A 17,929-nucleotide genomic window follows, 5' to 3' on the forward strand; every position below is an offset into this window, starting at 1 on the left:
AAATATTTCTTTTAAAGAATAAAATGTCGGGATACCTGGGTGCCTCAGCAGTTGAGCAACTGCCTTTGGCCCAGGGTGTGATCCTGGAGTCCCAGGATCAAGTCCCACATCGGGCTCCCTGCATGGAGCCTGCTTCTCCCTCTGCCTGTGTCTCTGCCTCTTTCTATCCGTGTCTCTCATGAATAAATAAATAAATAGAATCTTTAAAAAAAAATAAAATAAAGAATAAAATGTCTAAAAACATGGTTCAATTCAAATGACTAACATTAGAAAGGAAACAGTTGATTGCATCAAATTCTCACTTATCACAGAGCTACACTGTCCCCACTACTGAAATGAAGGCTCTAGACAGCTAGAGTAATAGAGGGGAAGAAAGTGGCTACAACTGATTTAGAGAGGAAAACAAATGATGCTAACATCTCAGACAGAAAACTTCCATTCACAAGGTTCCAAGGAGAGGCAAACAATTTTCTAGAACAGCCCCTCAAATACACATAAATGATGGTCTTCTACCCCTCCCCACCAAAATCACTTCTCCTTTCTTTCCCCGGCCCCTCCTTTTAAAAACTATTTCTTTTCTTTAGCTTTATTACTCCCTGATTCAGAGCCTGTGAGATGGCTAGAAAGATCCTGGAATAGACCAGAAAGATCTGAATTCAAATTCCAGCTTGCAACTTACTCACTATATGATTTTATTTATTTATTTTTTGAGATCAAGATCTGAGCTGCCTGAAATCAGGTTTCGGACACTTAACTGTGCCACCAAGGTGCCCCTCACTATATGACTTTTAAATGGGTAATTTATTTTTTTTTAAGATTTTATTTATTTATTCATGAGAGACAGAGAGAGTGGCAGAGACATAGGCAGAGGGAGAAGCAGGCTCCTTCTGAGGAAGCCTGATGTGGGACTTGATCCCAGGACCCCGAGATCATGATCTAAGCCAAAGGCAGACACTCAAGCACTGCCCAGGCACCCCTTAAATAAGTAAGTTAGACTTGAGTCTTCAGCTAATATGATCTTATCTTAATGAAAGAATAAGACCTATCTTGAAGAATTCCTGTAAGAATTGCAGATGACCTCGACAATTCTGGGTATTTGATAACAATAATGATTATTGTTTATTATAATGATTATAATATATATTATTATCTATTCCCTTTATTCATTCTGTTCCTGTGATAACTTCTACACTGACCAGTATTTAGTTTCCCATCCAATATGTGGATGACCATATATGGAGGTGACCACTCTAATGACATACAAATGGCAAGTACTGTGGTGCCTGGCTGGCTCAGTCAGTAGAGTATGTGACTCTTGATCTTGGAGTCATGAGTTCAAGCCCAACATTAGGCATACAGCTTACTTTAAAATAAATAAATAAAATTTTTGAAAAGCCTTTATTTTAAAAAAAGAAATGGCAAATATTATTTTCCAATTTACTAGATGATTAGCTGAAGTTTAGTGAGGTTGAATGATGCTGAGAAACAGCAAAAAAGAAAATCAAACTTGTCTAATGTCTCTCAACTGGGTTCTCCTCTGCTTCACTGGGAGGCACTACTCATACTCACATGGCACTTTGAGTCGAAGGCATCTCAAATCTTGCAGGGTCTCATAACTAGTATTTACAGCAGAAGAACTATTTATATACTCACAGTACTAGGGCTCCTGTTAGCTACAGCAGGCAGGGCAACAGGTAAGGCTGCAGGGGTAGGAGGGGTTACAGAAGTTTCACCAACTGGGTCTCTTGCAACAAGCATCCTGACTGAATTTCCACAGTTCCTTAGCACTTGTGCAACTTGCTCGCTGGTCATTCCCTGCACATCTGTGTCACCAATCTTCAAGATGTGGTCCCCTGTCTGGAGTCTTCCATCCTTTAATTGAAGAAAAAAACCAAAATTATTCCAATAAATCAATGGTTTAATTTCACTAGCTAATAATCAATTCATCAGACTTTCAATTCTGGTAGAATGGCTGACAAAGAAGCCACCTATAATATGCTCAATGGGACGCCTGGGTGTTTGAGCATCTCCCTTTGACTTAGGGCATGATCCTGTGGTCCTGGGATCAAGTCCCGCATCAAGCTCCCCATGAAAAGCCTGCTTCTCCCTTTGCCTATGTCTCTGCCTCTCTCTGTCTTTCATGGACAGATAGATAAAATCTTTTTTTAAAAAAAGAAAGCTTATTGTTTTAATGAATGCTGAACTGGCAACAGAGAAAAGGAAATCTTTGCCAAAAAAAAAAAAAAAAAAGATGAGGTGGAGGATGTGTTCAAAAGAAGAGTAACTAGAATTCTAAAATGGACATTTACGCGAGGGCATCACTTCATGCCTAATGGCCTAGAGCCAGGGCATTAATGACTACAAAGATAGGAAGAGATCAGAAAGTCCTGGGCTGCAAAAAGGGCGGGAGTTTGGATCAGAAGTTTCCGGCATCAAGCCAGGAATTCTGAAGGCCAACAAACTCAGTGGCACATTTAAGGATCAGCAAGATGTCAGTGTGGCTGGAAGAGGATGAGCAAAGAGTAGAGTAATTAAGAGGAGATGGGAGCATTAACTGGAGGTCAGCAGTGCAGAGCATTTGCTCTGAACCAGTGGGAAGGGAAGTCATTGAAAGGTTTTGAACAGAGAAGGGACATTATCTGACTTACTTTTACCAAGATCCCCCAAGCTTCTGTACTGAAAACAGACTATAGGAGAGGAAGCAACAGAAGCAGAGAGATACCAGTTAAGAAGCTACAACAGTAATCTAAAAAGAGATAATACTAGCCTACGGACTGGGTTAGCAGTTGGAGTGTGGAGGAGACTCTAGATGTAGATGTATTCTTTTTAAGATTTTATTTATTTATTTTGAGAGACACACACACACAGAGGCAGAAACACAGGCAGAGAGAGAGAGAGAGGCAGGTTCCCTGAGATGAGCCCAATGCGGGACTCAATCTTAGGACCACAGGATCACAATCTGAGCCAAAGGCAGATGCTCAAGCACTGAGCCAGCCAGGTGCCCCTCTAGATGTATTCTTAATGAACTCTCAACAGGCTCTACTGATAGCTTCTACATGAGGTATGAAGAGAAAAAAAGGACTCAAAACTCCAAGTTGTTAATCCTAAGCAACTAGAAAGTTGCTATTAGTTGAGAGAAAGAGGACTACAGAGGAACAGATAGGAGTAGAAATCAGGCATTCAGTTTTAGAGATATCCAGTCTGAGATCCTATTAGACATGCATGTGGAGATGCCAAATATGCAGCTGGATATACAAATTTGGAGTTCAGGAAAGAAGTTCAGGCCAGGGGATCCCTGGGTGGCTCAGCGGTTTAGAGCCTGCCTTCAGCCCAGGGTGTGATCCTGGAGTCCTGGGATCAAGTCCCACGTCGGGCTTCCTGCATGGAGCCTGCTCCTCCCTCTGCCTGTATCTCTGCCTCTCTCTCTATGTCTCTCATAAATAAGTAAAATCTTAAAAAAAAAAAAAAGAAGTTCAGGCCATATATTAAATTTAGGAGTCATTAGCATATAACATATTTAAAGTTAGGATTCTGGATGAATTTAGAGAACATAGAGAAAGGATACATAATGTTCTATTTCTTAAGCTCGGGATATGTACATGGGTAATTATTGTTATTATTTTTATTTAAATGTTATATTTAAGTAAAACATACACTGGTGACTATTGTCATTATTATTTTTAACTTTTTTTTTAAGATTTCTTTTATTTATTCATGAGAGACACAGAGAGAGAGAGAGAGAGGCAGAGACACAGGCAGAGGAAGAAGCAGGCTCCGTGCTGGGAGCCCAATGTGGGACTCAATCCTGGGACTCCAGGATCATGCCCTGAGCTAAAGGCAGACACTCAACCACTGAGCCACCCAGGAGTCCCTATTGTCATTATTTAAAATATGCATAGCCAAAAAAAAAAATGTGCATAGCCATTATATATACTTTTCAATATATATTTTCATATCTATATTTCATACACAGAAAAGTTTAAAACACAATTTATCAAAAAGCATAGCAGTTTAAAATGTTTAATATTGGGACAGCTGAGTGGCTTAGCTTTGAGTGTCTGCCTTTGGCTCAGGGTGTGATCCCGTAGTCCTGGGATTAAGTCCCACATCGGACTCCCTGTGAGGAGCCTGCTTCTCCCTCTGCCTAGGTCTCTGCCTCTCTCTCTGCATCTCTCATGAATAAATAAATAAAATTTTAAAAATAAAAATAGATGTTTAATATTTCCATTCTACCTCTATTTGTCAAATTATTGAAACAGCAACAGATCTGCATTTCATCTCATCAGAAATTTTGAATTCTCTCTACTCAAAATTTGAATTCTCTTTTTTACTATAAAAAGATACCAAGATGTAAACATAGTTGGTTACAAAAAAGTATACCTACCTAGTACTTTACAGGTCTTTTTATGCATCATCTCATTCAGAGAGGGACAGCTTGAGCAAATGGGATTCAGAAAGGTTGAGTGACTTGTCCAAGGTCACAAAGGTTATGAGAGAATCAAAGTCCAACCCAGTTGAATTAAAAACCAGTTCTCATTTAGTCCTTTGTCTCATACTTGGATACCTCCAGAGTGACACTAATAGTCAACAAATTTACTTTTCTCCTATTCTCCAAGAAACTGCTTATTACTGTCAAAAAGCTTAAATAAAATGAAGATGAAAAGTAGGTATTTTGCAACTGAGAGAGAAGGACAGCCTGAGAATAGAGCAATGACCCCTCAGGCTTGTACAGTGCTAGGCTTCATATTCCTGGCTCCAAAAGGCACCATCTATAAGGTTTAGATGAAATTCAGAAGAAAAAAAAAGTAAAAAAAAAAAAAAAAGCCTTAAGAAAAAGTCTATTGTCCATCCTTCCTTTTCTCCAATTTTGCAGAAACCTGAATGAAGGAAGGTATCAGATCAAAATAATAAGTAAAAAACTATGGGCTTTGTTGTGAAGTCTGCAGAAGGCCCTCGAAGCAACTGGAAGAGGAGAAAAGGAGAAAAACAGAAATGCAATTCAACTCAGAAACATTTACAAAGACGTAGAGAAAACATAGATGCAAAGAGGAAATAAGAATTGGTGGATTTCTACTTTAAGCACTAATAATTTGATAGTGTATCAATGCAACAACCTGAAATAAAACAAGTAACTACTCAAGAGAAAGACAGTGGTCATGATGAAAAACAAGGGTAAAGCTGCCACTATAAATCAAACTATTCTTGAACGAAATTATGGCCTGATCAAGAATAAAGAATATGTCAAATAAGTGAACTTGGCTTGGCCAAAGGAGGGCACTTCAGCATAAGTACATATTTAGTCACTTCCTAGGCACTATTTTTGTTCCTATTTTACCTCCATTCAATTTAAAATGATGTAGATAATTTGCATCTGTCACTGAAAGTCAACATTTTCATCTTCCAGAAAAACAGGTGTTCTAAGGAATTCATAAGTGCAAACACAATCATTAGTCAGACTGATAGGAAAGACACCAAAATGACAGCTACCTTGTTTAAGTCCAGCAGCATGCCTGGGTGGCTCAGTGGTTGAGCATCTACCTTCAGCTCAGGGCATGATCCCGGGGTCCTGGGATCAAGTCCCACATCCATTCCCAGCATGGAGCCTGCTTCTCCCTCTGCCTATGTCTCTGCCTCTCTCTCTCTCTCTCTCACATGAATAAATAAATAAATCTTTAAAAAAAAAAAAAAGTCCAGCAGCCCCAAATACTGCATTTTATTGATATTTTTTGATCAACATTCTCCTTCCATAACATGTCTACTGTGCAAGGAAATTAAAAGGCATAGGGTTTTGTTCTTTAACAGAAATCATAAATCAATGATAGCCAATAAATAGCTATGCCAAGATTCAAAGACTTAGCATGCTAATCAAACATTCAAATATAAAAGTATATTAACCTATAGGTTCTTTCAAAAGAGGAAAACAATTATGCATATAGGCTAAGAGAGTATGGAAGGCACAAAAATTAAAACAGCTGATGTAATAAGATATCTTGCATTAGAATGAAAAGGCTAAAAGTATTATTTATTAACTTTAATCTAAGTTAGCAGGTATAAGCTAAAAAATGTATTCCTTTGCATTTTAAATTCCCTGATAAGCAGTATGGATGATAATTTCAATTCAAAAAAAAATATTTGAGGGGCATTTGGCTGGCTCAGTAAGCAGAGCATGTGACTCTTGATGGAAGGGTCACAAGTTCAAGCCCCGTATCAGGCATAGAGCCTACTTAAAAAAATAATAATTCTTTAAATATATTTTAATTAAAAATACATTTTAATTAATAAATAAATAAATATAAAATATTTGAAAACCTAAAGGATTCAGGCCTGACCTACAAAGTTAAGAAATCAAATTTGTTTCTTTCAAAACTAAAACACAGAAAACAAACTTCTAGTTTTGATTCCAGGCCAGTTCTATCATTGATCTTTAATCAAAAGGCAATATAACATTGGCAGGAAATAGCAACTTTTTAAAATAAACACTCTTTCCCTCAAGAAACTAAAGGAAGATACTAGATCTAAAAACATCTATCCTATCCTCCTCAAATTCCCAGAGCCCTTATCAAGTGATTTTTAAGGATGAGGAAAAGATCTGTTTATAGACTTACTCAACGCAAAATTTCTTGGGAATAATTAACTATTCAGTGGCCTCACGCTGGGTCTGGCTTATTCTAAACTGAAAATTCCTCATTGTACACACCCACTCTCCAATCTCTGCTTGGTTACATTCCTTCTTAGTATGAAAGATTACTGGATAGCTAATATGACTTATAATTGCCTAACACCAAAAAGTCAATAATTCATGACGACTTTAAATAGACTGCATTGTTATAGTTACCTTCCAGGGAAAATGAGGTTAATTCAATGTATGTGACTGCCCTAGAATTTCTCTAGACCATAAGAAAGATACTTCTGTAAAATGAAGTTTTACACTATCCATTCTCAATCTAAAAAAACAAAAACAAAAACAAAAACAAAACAAAAAATCTTCTCTTGAAAATTTTTGGAATTTTTACCACAACTGAATGGAATTCTGAAAAGACATATGTTTCAGGTACTGTGATTTTTGGAGACTATCTGAGGATTATAAATAGATATGGGTTTATAGATTTATAGGTTTTAAGGTTGATGTATTATTATATATTATAGATTTATAAATTTAAGATTGATGTATTATTATATATTACAGATTTACAACATAAATTATAAGTCTTTTAGTTCCCCTTACACGATACCATATAATTTTCCCAGCCATGGAATTGGCCCTGATTACATTTACTGATTGGTCATTGTAACTAAATCTCAACAAGTGTTTCTTGGGATCCCTGGGTGGCGCAGTGGTTTGGCGCTTGCCTTTGGCCCGGGGCGCGATCCTGGAGACCCGGGATCGAATCCCACATCAGGCTCCCGCTGCATGGAGCCTGTTTCTCCCTCTGCCTGTGTCTCTGCCTCTCTCTCTGTCTCTCTGTGACTATCATAAATAAATAAAAATTTAAAAAAAAAAAAAAAAAAAAAAGGGGATCCCTGGGTGGCTCAGTGGTTTGGCCCCTGCCTTCCGCCCAGGGTGCAATCCTGGAGTCCCGGGATCAAGTCCCACATCGGGCTCCCTGCATGGAGTCTGCTTCTCCCTCTGCCTGTGTCTCTGCCTTTCTCTCTGTCTCTCATGAATAAATAAATAAAATCTTTAAAAAAAAAAAAAAAAACAAGTGTTTCTTAAAAAGCTCATTATGAATCAATATTTTTCCATTTCATTTACTTTCTAACATTAGAGGCAGAAGACAGCAGAAGGACAAGTAGTAGAGGCTTTGGAGTCAGATACACCCAAGTTCAAATCCTGGCTGTACTTTGATCAAGCTGTATGGCCAAACGTCAGTTATTTATTCTACCTAAATCTCAGATCACTCTTCAGCAAAATGGGAATAAATCCCTCTCTCATCGATCTGTGAACATTAAACTCAATACTATATGTAAAGTCTTTAGCCTACTGCCTTGCCTATAGCACATCATCAAATGCATCCATTTCTGATGCCCCTTTAGGCCACAGTGACATCAGTTAGGTGTTCTTAGGCACACCTCCTCAATTATTCTCATCTTTTTACAGATTATATATAGGTAATCTGTAAACGCAAAAGAAAATGTAAAAGGCTATTTCATGAAACTTTTTTTTCAAGATTTTATTTATTTAGTCACGAGAGACGCAGAGAGAGAGAGAGAGAGAGGCAGAGACATAGGCAGAGGGAAAAGCAGGCTCCATGCAAGGAGCCCAATGTGAGACTCGATCCTGGGACCCCAGGATTAGCCCCTAAACTGAAGGCAGATGCTTAACCACTGAGCCACCCAGGCATCCCATGAAACTCTTTTAAATAAGGAATACTGACTTCCTTTTCTACCTTTCTATTATCTCATTATATATTCTTTGAAGAAAGATTAATTAACCCCATTAGCTGAACATTGATTATGATCAATCTTGATCACATCTAAACTAATGACCTAGGACATCTATATTCCCTTACCATAGAGATTGCCATAGTCAACAGTAAGCGTTAACATTCAAAACATGAGTATATTTTAATTAAAAGCAATAATTCCCTTTCATTCTTTTAAAACTATGGTCAGGCTACATGAGCAACAACTTGTAAAGGCTTAGCAACAAAGCACAGAGCCAGCTGAAGAAATTTTATCGGCCATTAGCTGAGATGAAAGAGAGAAGAAGGGATGGCTCTGTCTCCTATGCTTAGACCTCACCATATTCCCTACAGGAAAAAGTCAATAGTTCTCTTGCTTCTAGAGCTATTTCCTGGTAAGCTTAGACCAACCCTGGACAAGTATACATCTGGAAAAAAAAAAAAAAAACATATGAGGATGAACTTTAGATAAACAGATTTAAGCAGTAAAAGACAGGCTTCAGAGTCAAACAGATGTGGGCTCAATTTTGATTTTATCATTTCCTAATAAGTAGCCTTTGGCAATTTCTTAACAGTTTCCATATCTATAATTTGAAAATAAAATTTATGACTGTTTTAAGGATTACATGGGAATAATGTATATTAGGCAGATAAGAATGTCTGGTATAAACAAACATTTGCTTTTGCATCATGACTGATGGGCTAACCCCAACCCCCTCCTTGATGACCTGAAATAGTGACAATCCCTTCCAGTAAAGGCTGGAAAGGCAGTAAAATCAGACCTGGGCCTTTCCCAACAGTATCTCAAAGGGATTAATTTGGGAAACTGCACATCATATTCTCCTTGTGACAATTCTTAATGCACATTAGGATATTAAAAGCTCAGAAAATTCTTACAGTAAAGAAGTCTATTTGATTTTGTTTAACTTAGTGTTTTCTAAATTTATCTGACCCTTTGTTTTTCACAGTGACTATACCACTTTGCATCTTGAAAAATGCTACTCCAGCAAACAAGCCCATGAAAATTGCTAAGGGCCAGGGGATATGTGGGAAAAGATATCAGAATATTCCACAATACCTCATTTTTTATCAGATTACAAAAAATCTCCAGGGACACCTGGGTGGCTCAGTGATTGAGCATCTGTCTTCGGCTCAGGGCATGATCCCAGGGTCCAGGATCGAGTCCTGCATCAGGCTCCCTGTGGGGAGCCCGCTTCTCCTTCTGCCTATGTCTCTGCCTCTCTGCCTCTCTCTCTCTCTCTCCCTCCCTCTGTCTCTCATGAATAAATAAATAAAATCTTTTTTAAAAAATTCCCCAAAACCCTTAAGAATATATTTTCTGCCACAGATGTGTTTTGAAGATCCATAAAATGACCATTCTCAGTCTTTCTGGTCTCAGAAACCCTTCACACTCTTAATTATTGAGGATGGAGAAACGGGCATTGCAAAGACACACAGGAACTCTTGTGGGTGATGGGTATGTTCTTCTTCTTCACTAAGGAGACAGATGGTATGACGGTTAAAGTCTATATGTTACCTTGTCTAGGCTATGGTACCCAGTTTTATGGTAAAACACTAATCTAGATATTATGTGAAGGTACTTTGAAGATATAATTAACATCCACAATTGGTTGACTTTAAAAACATTACCCTTGATAACATGGGGGGGGGCCTCTATCAAATCAGTTGGAAGACTAAGAGCAAACCCGAGATTTCCTTGAGAAAAAGGAATTTTGCCTTAAGACTGTAACAGAAATCCCATCTGAGTTTCCTAAGAAATCTTGCCAAACATCCCTACAAATTTCAAAGTCCAGATTGCATTATCAAGTCTTGCCTGAGTTTCCATCCTCTAGCCTGCCCTACACATTTCAGACTTGCCAGTAAACACGTCAGATTCATTAAACTGTATATTTTACATGTGTGCAGTTTATTGTATGTCAATTTTATCTCAAAAATTACAGAGAATCTGAAAGAGCTTTTGTTTACGTGATTTTCTCTGTTTTCTACTGAATTAGAAAATAGCAGAGAAATTTAAAAAATATTTAATACAGGGGTGCATGGGTGACTCAGTGGTTGAGTGTCTGCCTTTGGCTCTGGTCGCAATCCTGGGCTCCTAGGGTTGAGTCCTACATCAGGCTCCTCACAGAGAGTCTGCTTCTCCCTCTGCCTATGTCTCTGCCTCTCTCTCTCTGTGTCTCTCATGAATAAATGAATAAAATCTTTTTAAAAATCTTTAAAAAAATAAAAATATTTAATACATGTAATATGCTAATATATATTTTTATATATTGATGTATACACTTTTTACAAATAAAAGCTACATTTTCTATAGCAAAACATTGAGAAGAGTAGTATTTTTTTAAGAGTGTATTTATTAAAAAAAAATATTTTATTTATTTATTTATTCAAGAGAGACACACAGAGAGGGAGAGGCAGAGACACAGGCAGAGGGAGAAGCAGGCTCCATGATAGAGAGCCTGACATCGGACTTAATCCCGAGTCTCCAGGATCATGCCCTGGGCTGAAGGTGGTGCTAAACCGCTGAGTCACCCGGGCTGCCCAAGTGATATATATATATATTTTTTAGATTTTATTTATTTGAAAGAGTGAGAGAGCACAAGCAAGGGGGGTGGCAGGCAGAGGCAGAGGGAGAAGCAGGCAGCCTGATGTGGGGCTTGATACCAGGGTGCTGCTGGATCATGACCATGACTGGAGTCGAAGGCAGACGCTTAACCAACTGGGCCACCCAAGGGGGCCCAGAGTGGTATTTTTAAATATTTTTGGAATTTTTTTTAAAAGATTTTATTTATTTATTCATGAGAGACAGAGAGAGAGAGAGAGGCAGAAACATAGGCAGAGGGAGAAGCAGGCTCCATGCAGGACACCAGATGTGGGACTCGATCCCAGGTCTCCAGGATCATGCCCCAGGCCGAAGGTGGCACTAAAACGCTGAGCCACCTGGGCTGCCCTGGAAATCTCTTTAATGTCTGGCTTAAAAGAAGATAAAATCTGGCCTCAATTGGATACGTAGTTGGAAAATGGAGGAGTATTTTAATAGTCCTTTGAGTCCATTCTTCTTTGATAACACACCAAAACTTGGTAAGTTGTGGTTTCTTAAAGATCAGCTGCAATCTCCAACTTCATCAACAAACTTTCAAATATGGTTTCATTAAAATCTATTGCTCAATCTTGAATTCTGAATGGAACTTTTACCTATATATAGTCATATCACACATTGGTCTTCATAAAATATTGATCCACAGACTCATGAAGATCTTTCAAATGTTGACATATTTCATTATATAATATTTTAAAAATCACATAAATATCAGCAATAATATAACCAGAATAGTCTCCAAATATTGGAAAATTTCAAGCTCATGGTAAAACACAACTTTTCCAGAATTCTAATTTTTGCTTGAAAGTTCAAATTTTATCATCACCAACAAATGCTGTCAGTTGTTTTCCTTGAAGTGACAGGCTTGCTTCATTTTCAAAGAAATGTCTGCTAAGTACCCAAGTCTGAATAACCATAATTTTTCTGCTAATTATTCTTTCAAAAGTAAAAATGCTATTCCAGATTGGGGTTGCCAGAAGTTGGGGTGGGGGAAAACAGGTGGACCAAATGTGTGAATAAGTAAGTGATAATTAACAATACTGTATTGTATATATAAAAGTTGCTAAAACAGTTAAGTAGATCTTAAAAGTTCTCATCACAAGAAAAAAACATATAACTGTGTGGTGATGGACATTAACTAGACTACTGCAGTGGTCATTTCACAGTATAAACAAACATCAAATCATGTTGTACAGTTGAAAGTCATAACACTATAGGTCATATTTCAAAACACTTTTTTGAATGACAGCAAAAAATTTTTAAAATTTTTAAATGTTTCCACATTAAAAAGGTGGCTAGTTTGTTTCACAAATATTTTTCCCAAAACAACCATCATAATTCAGTGTGTGGCAAAAGTGCTGTGCAGTATGTTCCATTTTGTCAAACCATATTTTAAAAAATGCACTTAAATGTCAAAATTTACTAGAAATAAAAATTTTTGCTGCGCTTTCTTAAGTAAGACTTTTTTTTTTCCTCTTTTGCAGCCACATGGTGGTGAAGAATGCAATGAATACTAGCACAGTTTGATGCCATTTCCCTGTCTTGATCCCATAGATCCCCTGCAAGAGTCTCAGGGATCCCCACAAAGCAAACTCTGAGAGCGGCTTCTCTAAATACAAATAGAGGCTGAAAATAGGAATATTAGCAGCTCCACAGTTTGTGTAAGGTGGAACAATCTTGAATAGAAATGGGGAATTGAGGAATTTACCCCAAAGCTGCATTTGCAAGGCAAGTTCATTTTTACTTATGTTCATTAGAAGGGATATATTTAAAGGTAATTGAACATCAATTAGTAATATTTATGTATTATTCTGGCTATCATGGCCAGTTCACATACTATGGGTTCACTAATAAGTGATGTCATAACAAATTTCTAAACTGCTTTTCTAAAAACTAAATGCCAAGTTTAACATTTTCTTCAATATAAAACTAAATAGGGGATCCCTAGGTGGCGCAGCGGTTTGGCGCCTGCCTTTGGCCCAGGGCATGATCCTGGAGACCCGGGATCGAATCCCATGTCGGGCTCCCGGTGCATGGAGCCTGCTTCACCCTCTGCCTGTGTCTCTGCCTCTCTCTCTCTCTCTCTCTCTGTGTGACTATCATAAATAAATTAAAAAAAAAAATTAAAAAAAAAATAAAACTAAATAGTTCATAAGTTCTAAAATGGCCCACCTTTGGGGGCATCTGGCTGGTTCAGTGAGTGCAGCATGTGACTCTTGATCTCAGGGTTGCAAATTCAGGCCCCATGTTTAGGCATGGAGCCTAGTTTAAAAAAAAAAAAAAAGAGGCTCATTTTCAGTTTAAACACTGCTAAATAATGAAGGGTAGTCATTTGAATTAAATGCAAGAAAACCGTAATTCAAGTGAAATTTACTCCATATAATATTGGGACAAATGTTTATAATCACTGTAACTTCTAAGTTTAGCATTTAGGTCCTTGAAAGATACAATGGGAGAGAGCACAGATATTCAACATACAACACCTATTAATAGCTCTTCAACAAAACATATTGTCCTCTGATGGAATCAAGAAGACTGTCAACCTCAGGCCAAAAAAAAAGAAAACAAAAACAGTTGACTTAAGAAATGTAGAAATGTTTCAAATAAAAAACCACGTGAGTGTATATTAACATTAATGGAAATAAAAAAAATTTTAGCGATACTTAAATTCTAGTTATGGAATCATATATCCTAGTAATCTATGTTATAAAATTACATTTCAAACTATACAATTTAAACTGTATGACACCAAAATGAGAACAACTTACCCGATCTGCTAACCCTCCAGGAACTATTGTCCTCACAACCACGCCACTTGATTTTCCTCCAACTATTCCAAAACCTAATCCAGAGCCATCATTAATGAGCTCGACATCTTCAATATGGCCCCAATGAACCTACAAATTAATGGCAAATAAGAGCCAAAGTGTTAGTGAAACACAGATGCTTAGTTTTCCAATACAATAATTACTAATGGAACAGATATACAACAAATTGAACATGCCTACAAGTAATCAGATCATCCTTCTAGAGTCTAGGAGATATATAAAGATGATCACATGGTCCCTGCCCTTGGGAATCTTATAATCCATAGAAGATCATCTAAAATACAAATAATTAAAAAAAAAATACAAATAATTAAAATATGAGACAGAATGTTTAATCATAAGACACATAGCTCGAAGAGGATAGAGACATGTTGCCTCCTTCTCCAGTCTGTACCCAATGTCTAGCACAATGCCCAACATGCAAGGAAGAACCAATAAATATGTGTTTACCTGAATTGAAAGAGAATCTTAAAATATTATAAAGATTAGGGGGAAGGTGGAGGCAAAGACAAGAAGTCAAATCCAAAGAAGAATTACGGAAAGCTTAAAGGAAAAGGTAGCATTTTATTGCACTACAAAGAAAAACACACATTTTCAAGACAAAGAGAAATATAAGAGCAAAACAGAACCATATAACAGAATGGGTCAGAGGGGCAAGATGGCGGAAGAGTAGGGTCTCCAGAATGGGTCAAAGATATGGTGAAAAGATTGGATTTACTTACTTGGATAAGCAAAAGGAATAATTGAAGGCTTTAGAAAGGAAGGACGGGAACAGTGGTTTAGGAAGATTAATCGGGCGGCAATGTGAAGGATGAAATTCTGAGGACATGAGGTAAAAGAGAGTAATTAAGCAGGCTCTTATGTGGGAGAGGAAAAGTAGGCCCCATTGAACACATGGGCAAAAAGGACTGTGCAAATCAGACTGAGAGACATAAGCATTTTCCCTCTAGCAGGCTTCCATCAGAAAAGTGCATAAGGGGTGCATGGGTGGCTCAGTGGTTGAGTGTCTGCCTCAGGCCCAGGTCATGATCCTGGGGTCCTGAGATCGAGTTCCATATCAATGTACTTCCTTTAGTACATTTATTCAAATAATAAGCAGGCTCCTCACAGGAAGCCTGCTTCTTCCTCTGCCTATGTCTCTGCCTCTCTCTGTGCATCTCTCATGAATAAATAAATAAAATCGTTTAAAAAAAGAAAAAGAAAGAAATGTGCATTAGGGGCACCTGGGTGGCTCAGTTGGTTAAGCATCCAATTCTTGATTTCAGCTCAGGTTAAGATCTCAGAGTCCTGAGATCAAGCCCCACATTGGGCTATGTGCTCAGCAGGGACTCTACTTGAGATTCTCTCTCTCCCTCTGCCCCTCTTCCCTACCTGCTCCCTCCCCAAAATAAATAAATACATCTTAAAAAGAAAAGAAAATGTGCATTAAATTCACATAATCTAACTGCGGAACAAAATTCTCCAGATCTCAAGCTCCTTAGGGTATACTTACTGGTTTTACTATTATACTAAGTTGGAAAGTTACTATACAACAAATAACCAGGAATACTGGGATATATAATAAATTCAGGTCTGGAACAACTAGTATCTGGGAAGTAACAAGATTTGCTAAAATATGCCTGAATTAATGATCACAGCTAAAATTGATAGAGTATATATTCTACACCAGGCACTGTGTTTAGCTCTTCATATGCATTCTCCTTTAATCCCTATATTAGTTCTGTGAAGTGGATACTGTTACTAGTTCCAAGTAAAAGCAGAAGAGCCTGAGGAGTGGAGGAGTCAAGGAACCTCTCTGATATGACACAGCTAGGAAGAGGAAGAACTGGGCTTGAACCCACCTTAGCCTGGCTGCAGAGCCCTTGTTCTTAACCACTATGCAAAGCATTCTCCCGCTTTGTTCATTTTAGTTATTATGTAAATTGTGTTGTATAAATATTATGTAAATTGTGTTGTATAAATATCACTAATTACAACAGGGAAAATGTCTATATGTTAATTTTTGTTGTGACCTTGTGCTGTACCCAGACGGTCTATTGTTTCTTTTGTCCCAGTGAATGAAAATTAATCAGCTAGCACTTAGTGTTATACGAAAATAAGATTTATTTGCTTGCATTCTAAAGGTGGAGGCCAAAATCTGTAAAATGTTATAAACCAAGTTTAAAGATTCCCAAAAGAGATATATACTTTTATTCTTTTAAATTGCTCAGCATACCTGCTTACATGAAAAGGTATGAAAGTAAAGAAAACTTCTATAATTTTGCAGTGTCAATAATCTAGTCATAAACACCCAATATAACTTACAAAAATATTTTTAAATAAATAACTAAATCTTACTTAAGATATTCAACAGTAAATCTCTAATAAAAATTCTCAGCTTAATTAAGGAACTGCCTACATCACCAAGGAACCTAAGACTATTTCCATCACCAAAAAAGTTATGCATAATACAACAGTTCACCTTCTACATTAAATATAATCTTAAATAAGGAGAATCATAGGACATTGAAAAACAGAATCCTCTGTGAAATATCTTGTTCAATATGCTAATATTTTACTTAGAGATATGATCATCTCTCCTGAAGTATGACAAGTAATACCTTTAAATGTCTTACACTTCTTAAAATCAGTGGCATAATTCAAAATTAAGTTATTTTTCCAAATTTGCAACTCACTGTTTCAGGCAAAGTTGTATCAGTTAGGTTGATAGAAGTTCTGCTTTTTGTGTGGACCGGTTCCCTGGCCACAACCAGACTCAAAGATCCAGTGGTTTGTTGTAATAATGCAATTGCTTGCTGATGGGAAATGTTTTGATCCAGTGGAGTGTGATTAATAGCCAATATTTGATCATTTTCCCTTAATCTTTGATCCCTTCATATAATAAGAAAATTCCATCATAAGTGACACAATAGCATAATTTTAAAAAACCTGTTATTCAAGTGAAGCAGTTTATTTCTTATGGCACTACTTCCTTTAGTACATTTATTCAAATAATCATATAACAGAGCTTTTCAGAGTACTTTTCATCAAAGCACGTATTACCCAATTAATTGATTAAGTGGTGCATCCCTAAACATGTACATGCACAAGTGCCCATGCACCTGTACACATGGGTGCACGCGTGCACAGACACACACACACACACACACACACACACTAAAATCCACCTGGCTAGAAAAATAAGCAAAAACAATGAATGGGGCCCCACTGCCAAGGTTTGAACAAATAAGAACACTGTCCCTATTAACTGCACACCTTCCAACCTGACTTCAACATACCAACCTGACTTCAACATACCGCACTGGGGTATTTGTATCCTCAAATTCGCCAGTAATCTTTCTAGCAGTTATCCTATCTCAATCATCCTCTGCTTCTCTGACATCTGTCAATTATTAGAACAAACTCTCCTTCCAAATCAACAGATGTTACCTCTAAATCTGTATTTAAGCCCTTCTCTCTGTCCCAATCCCCAACCACTAACCAAAGTAAAAAAAAAAAAAAATTAATTCTTAAAAGAAATTAGCAAAACTTTAAGAAAAAAACTCACTATTATAGCTAGTATTTACTGAGCACTTGTTAGAAACTAGGTACTGTGCTAGATGCATTACAGGCATCATCTCATTTAATCCTCATAACCAACTCTTAGCTACAGGGGTGCCTGGGTGGCTTACTCAGTTAAGCATCCAGCTCTTGATTTTAACTTAGGCATGGTCTCAGGGTTGTGAGATGCAGCCCTACACTGAGCCCCATGTTAGGTCCCATGTCAAGCCCCATGTCGGGCTCTGAGCTCAGCAGAGTCTGCCTGTGTCTTCCCTCTTGCACTTTCTCTCTCTAAAATAAAGTTTAAAAAAAAAAAGTTACATTTTACATGCAAGAAAGTAAAGCCTGGACAAGCTTAGTTAGCATCTTATCTTAGTAGACTCTGAAGCATATCATAGTCTTACACCTCAGTGGGATTTCCTCTGATTTATGTATTTGACTTCATTACCTCCCATGACATCACTCCTCCTCTTCCCATTTCTGCATCATCATCTCTTCAATTCCTTCTTGCCCCCTTTATCAATCTTGCATCCACCCATCTT

General features: G+C 37.4%; 1 protein-coding gene across 14 annotated transcripts in view; it reads right to left on the reverse strand.

The window, feature by feature from the left end:
- Positions 1 to 17,929, reverse strand: part of PATJ (PATJ crumbs cell polarity complex component) — a 358,484-nt gene that overhangs the window by 317,751 nt on the left and 22,804 nt on the right. For all 14 annotated transcript variants that reach the window (XR_011995974.1, XM_072730762.1, XM_072730764.1 and 11 more), the window contains exons 6-8: positions 16,523 to 16,718; positions 13,788 to 13,916; positions 1,654 to 1,872 (exon numbers count right to left, since the gene is read on the reverse strand). Coding sequence is in view for 13 of the 14 variants with exons in the window: in XM_072730762.1 (XP_072586863.1) it covers positions 1,654 to 1,872; positions 13,788 to 13,916; positions 16,523 to 16,718 (544 nt within the window). In the remaining variant the exon portion in view is untranslated. The remainder of the gene's footprint in view (positions 1 to 1,653; positions 1,873 to 13,787; positions 13,917 to 16,522; positions 16,719 to 17,929) is intronic.

The sequence above is a fragment of the Vulpes vulpes genome, chromosome 12 (assembly GCF_048418805.1).
Source record: "Vulpes vulpes isolate BD-2025 chromosome 12, VulVul3, whole genome shotgun sequence".
Lineage (NCBI taxonomy): Eukaryota > Metazoa > Chordata > Mammalia > Carnivora > Canidae > Vulpes > Vulpes vulpes.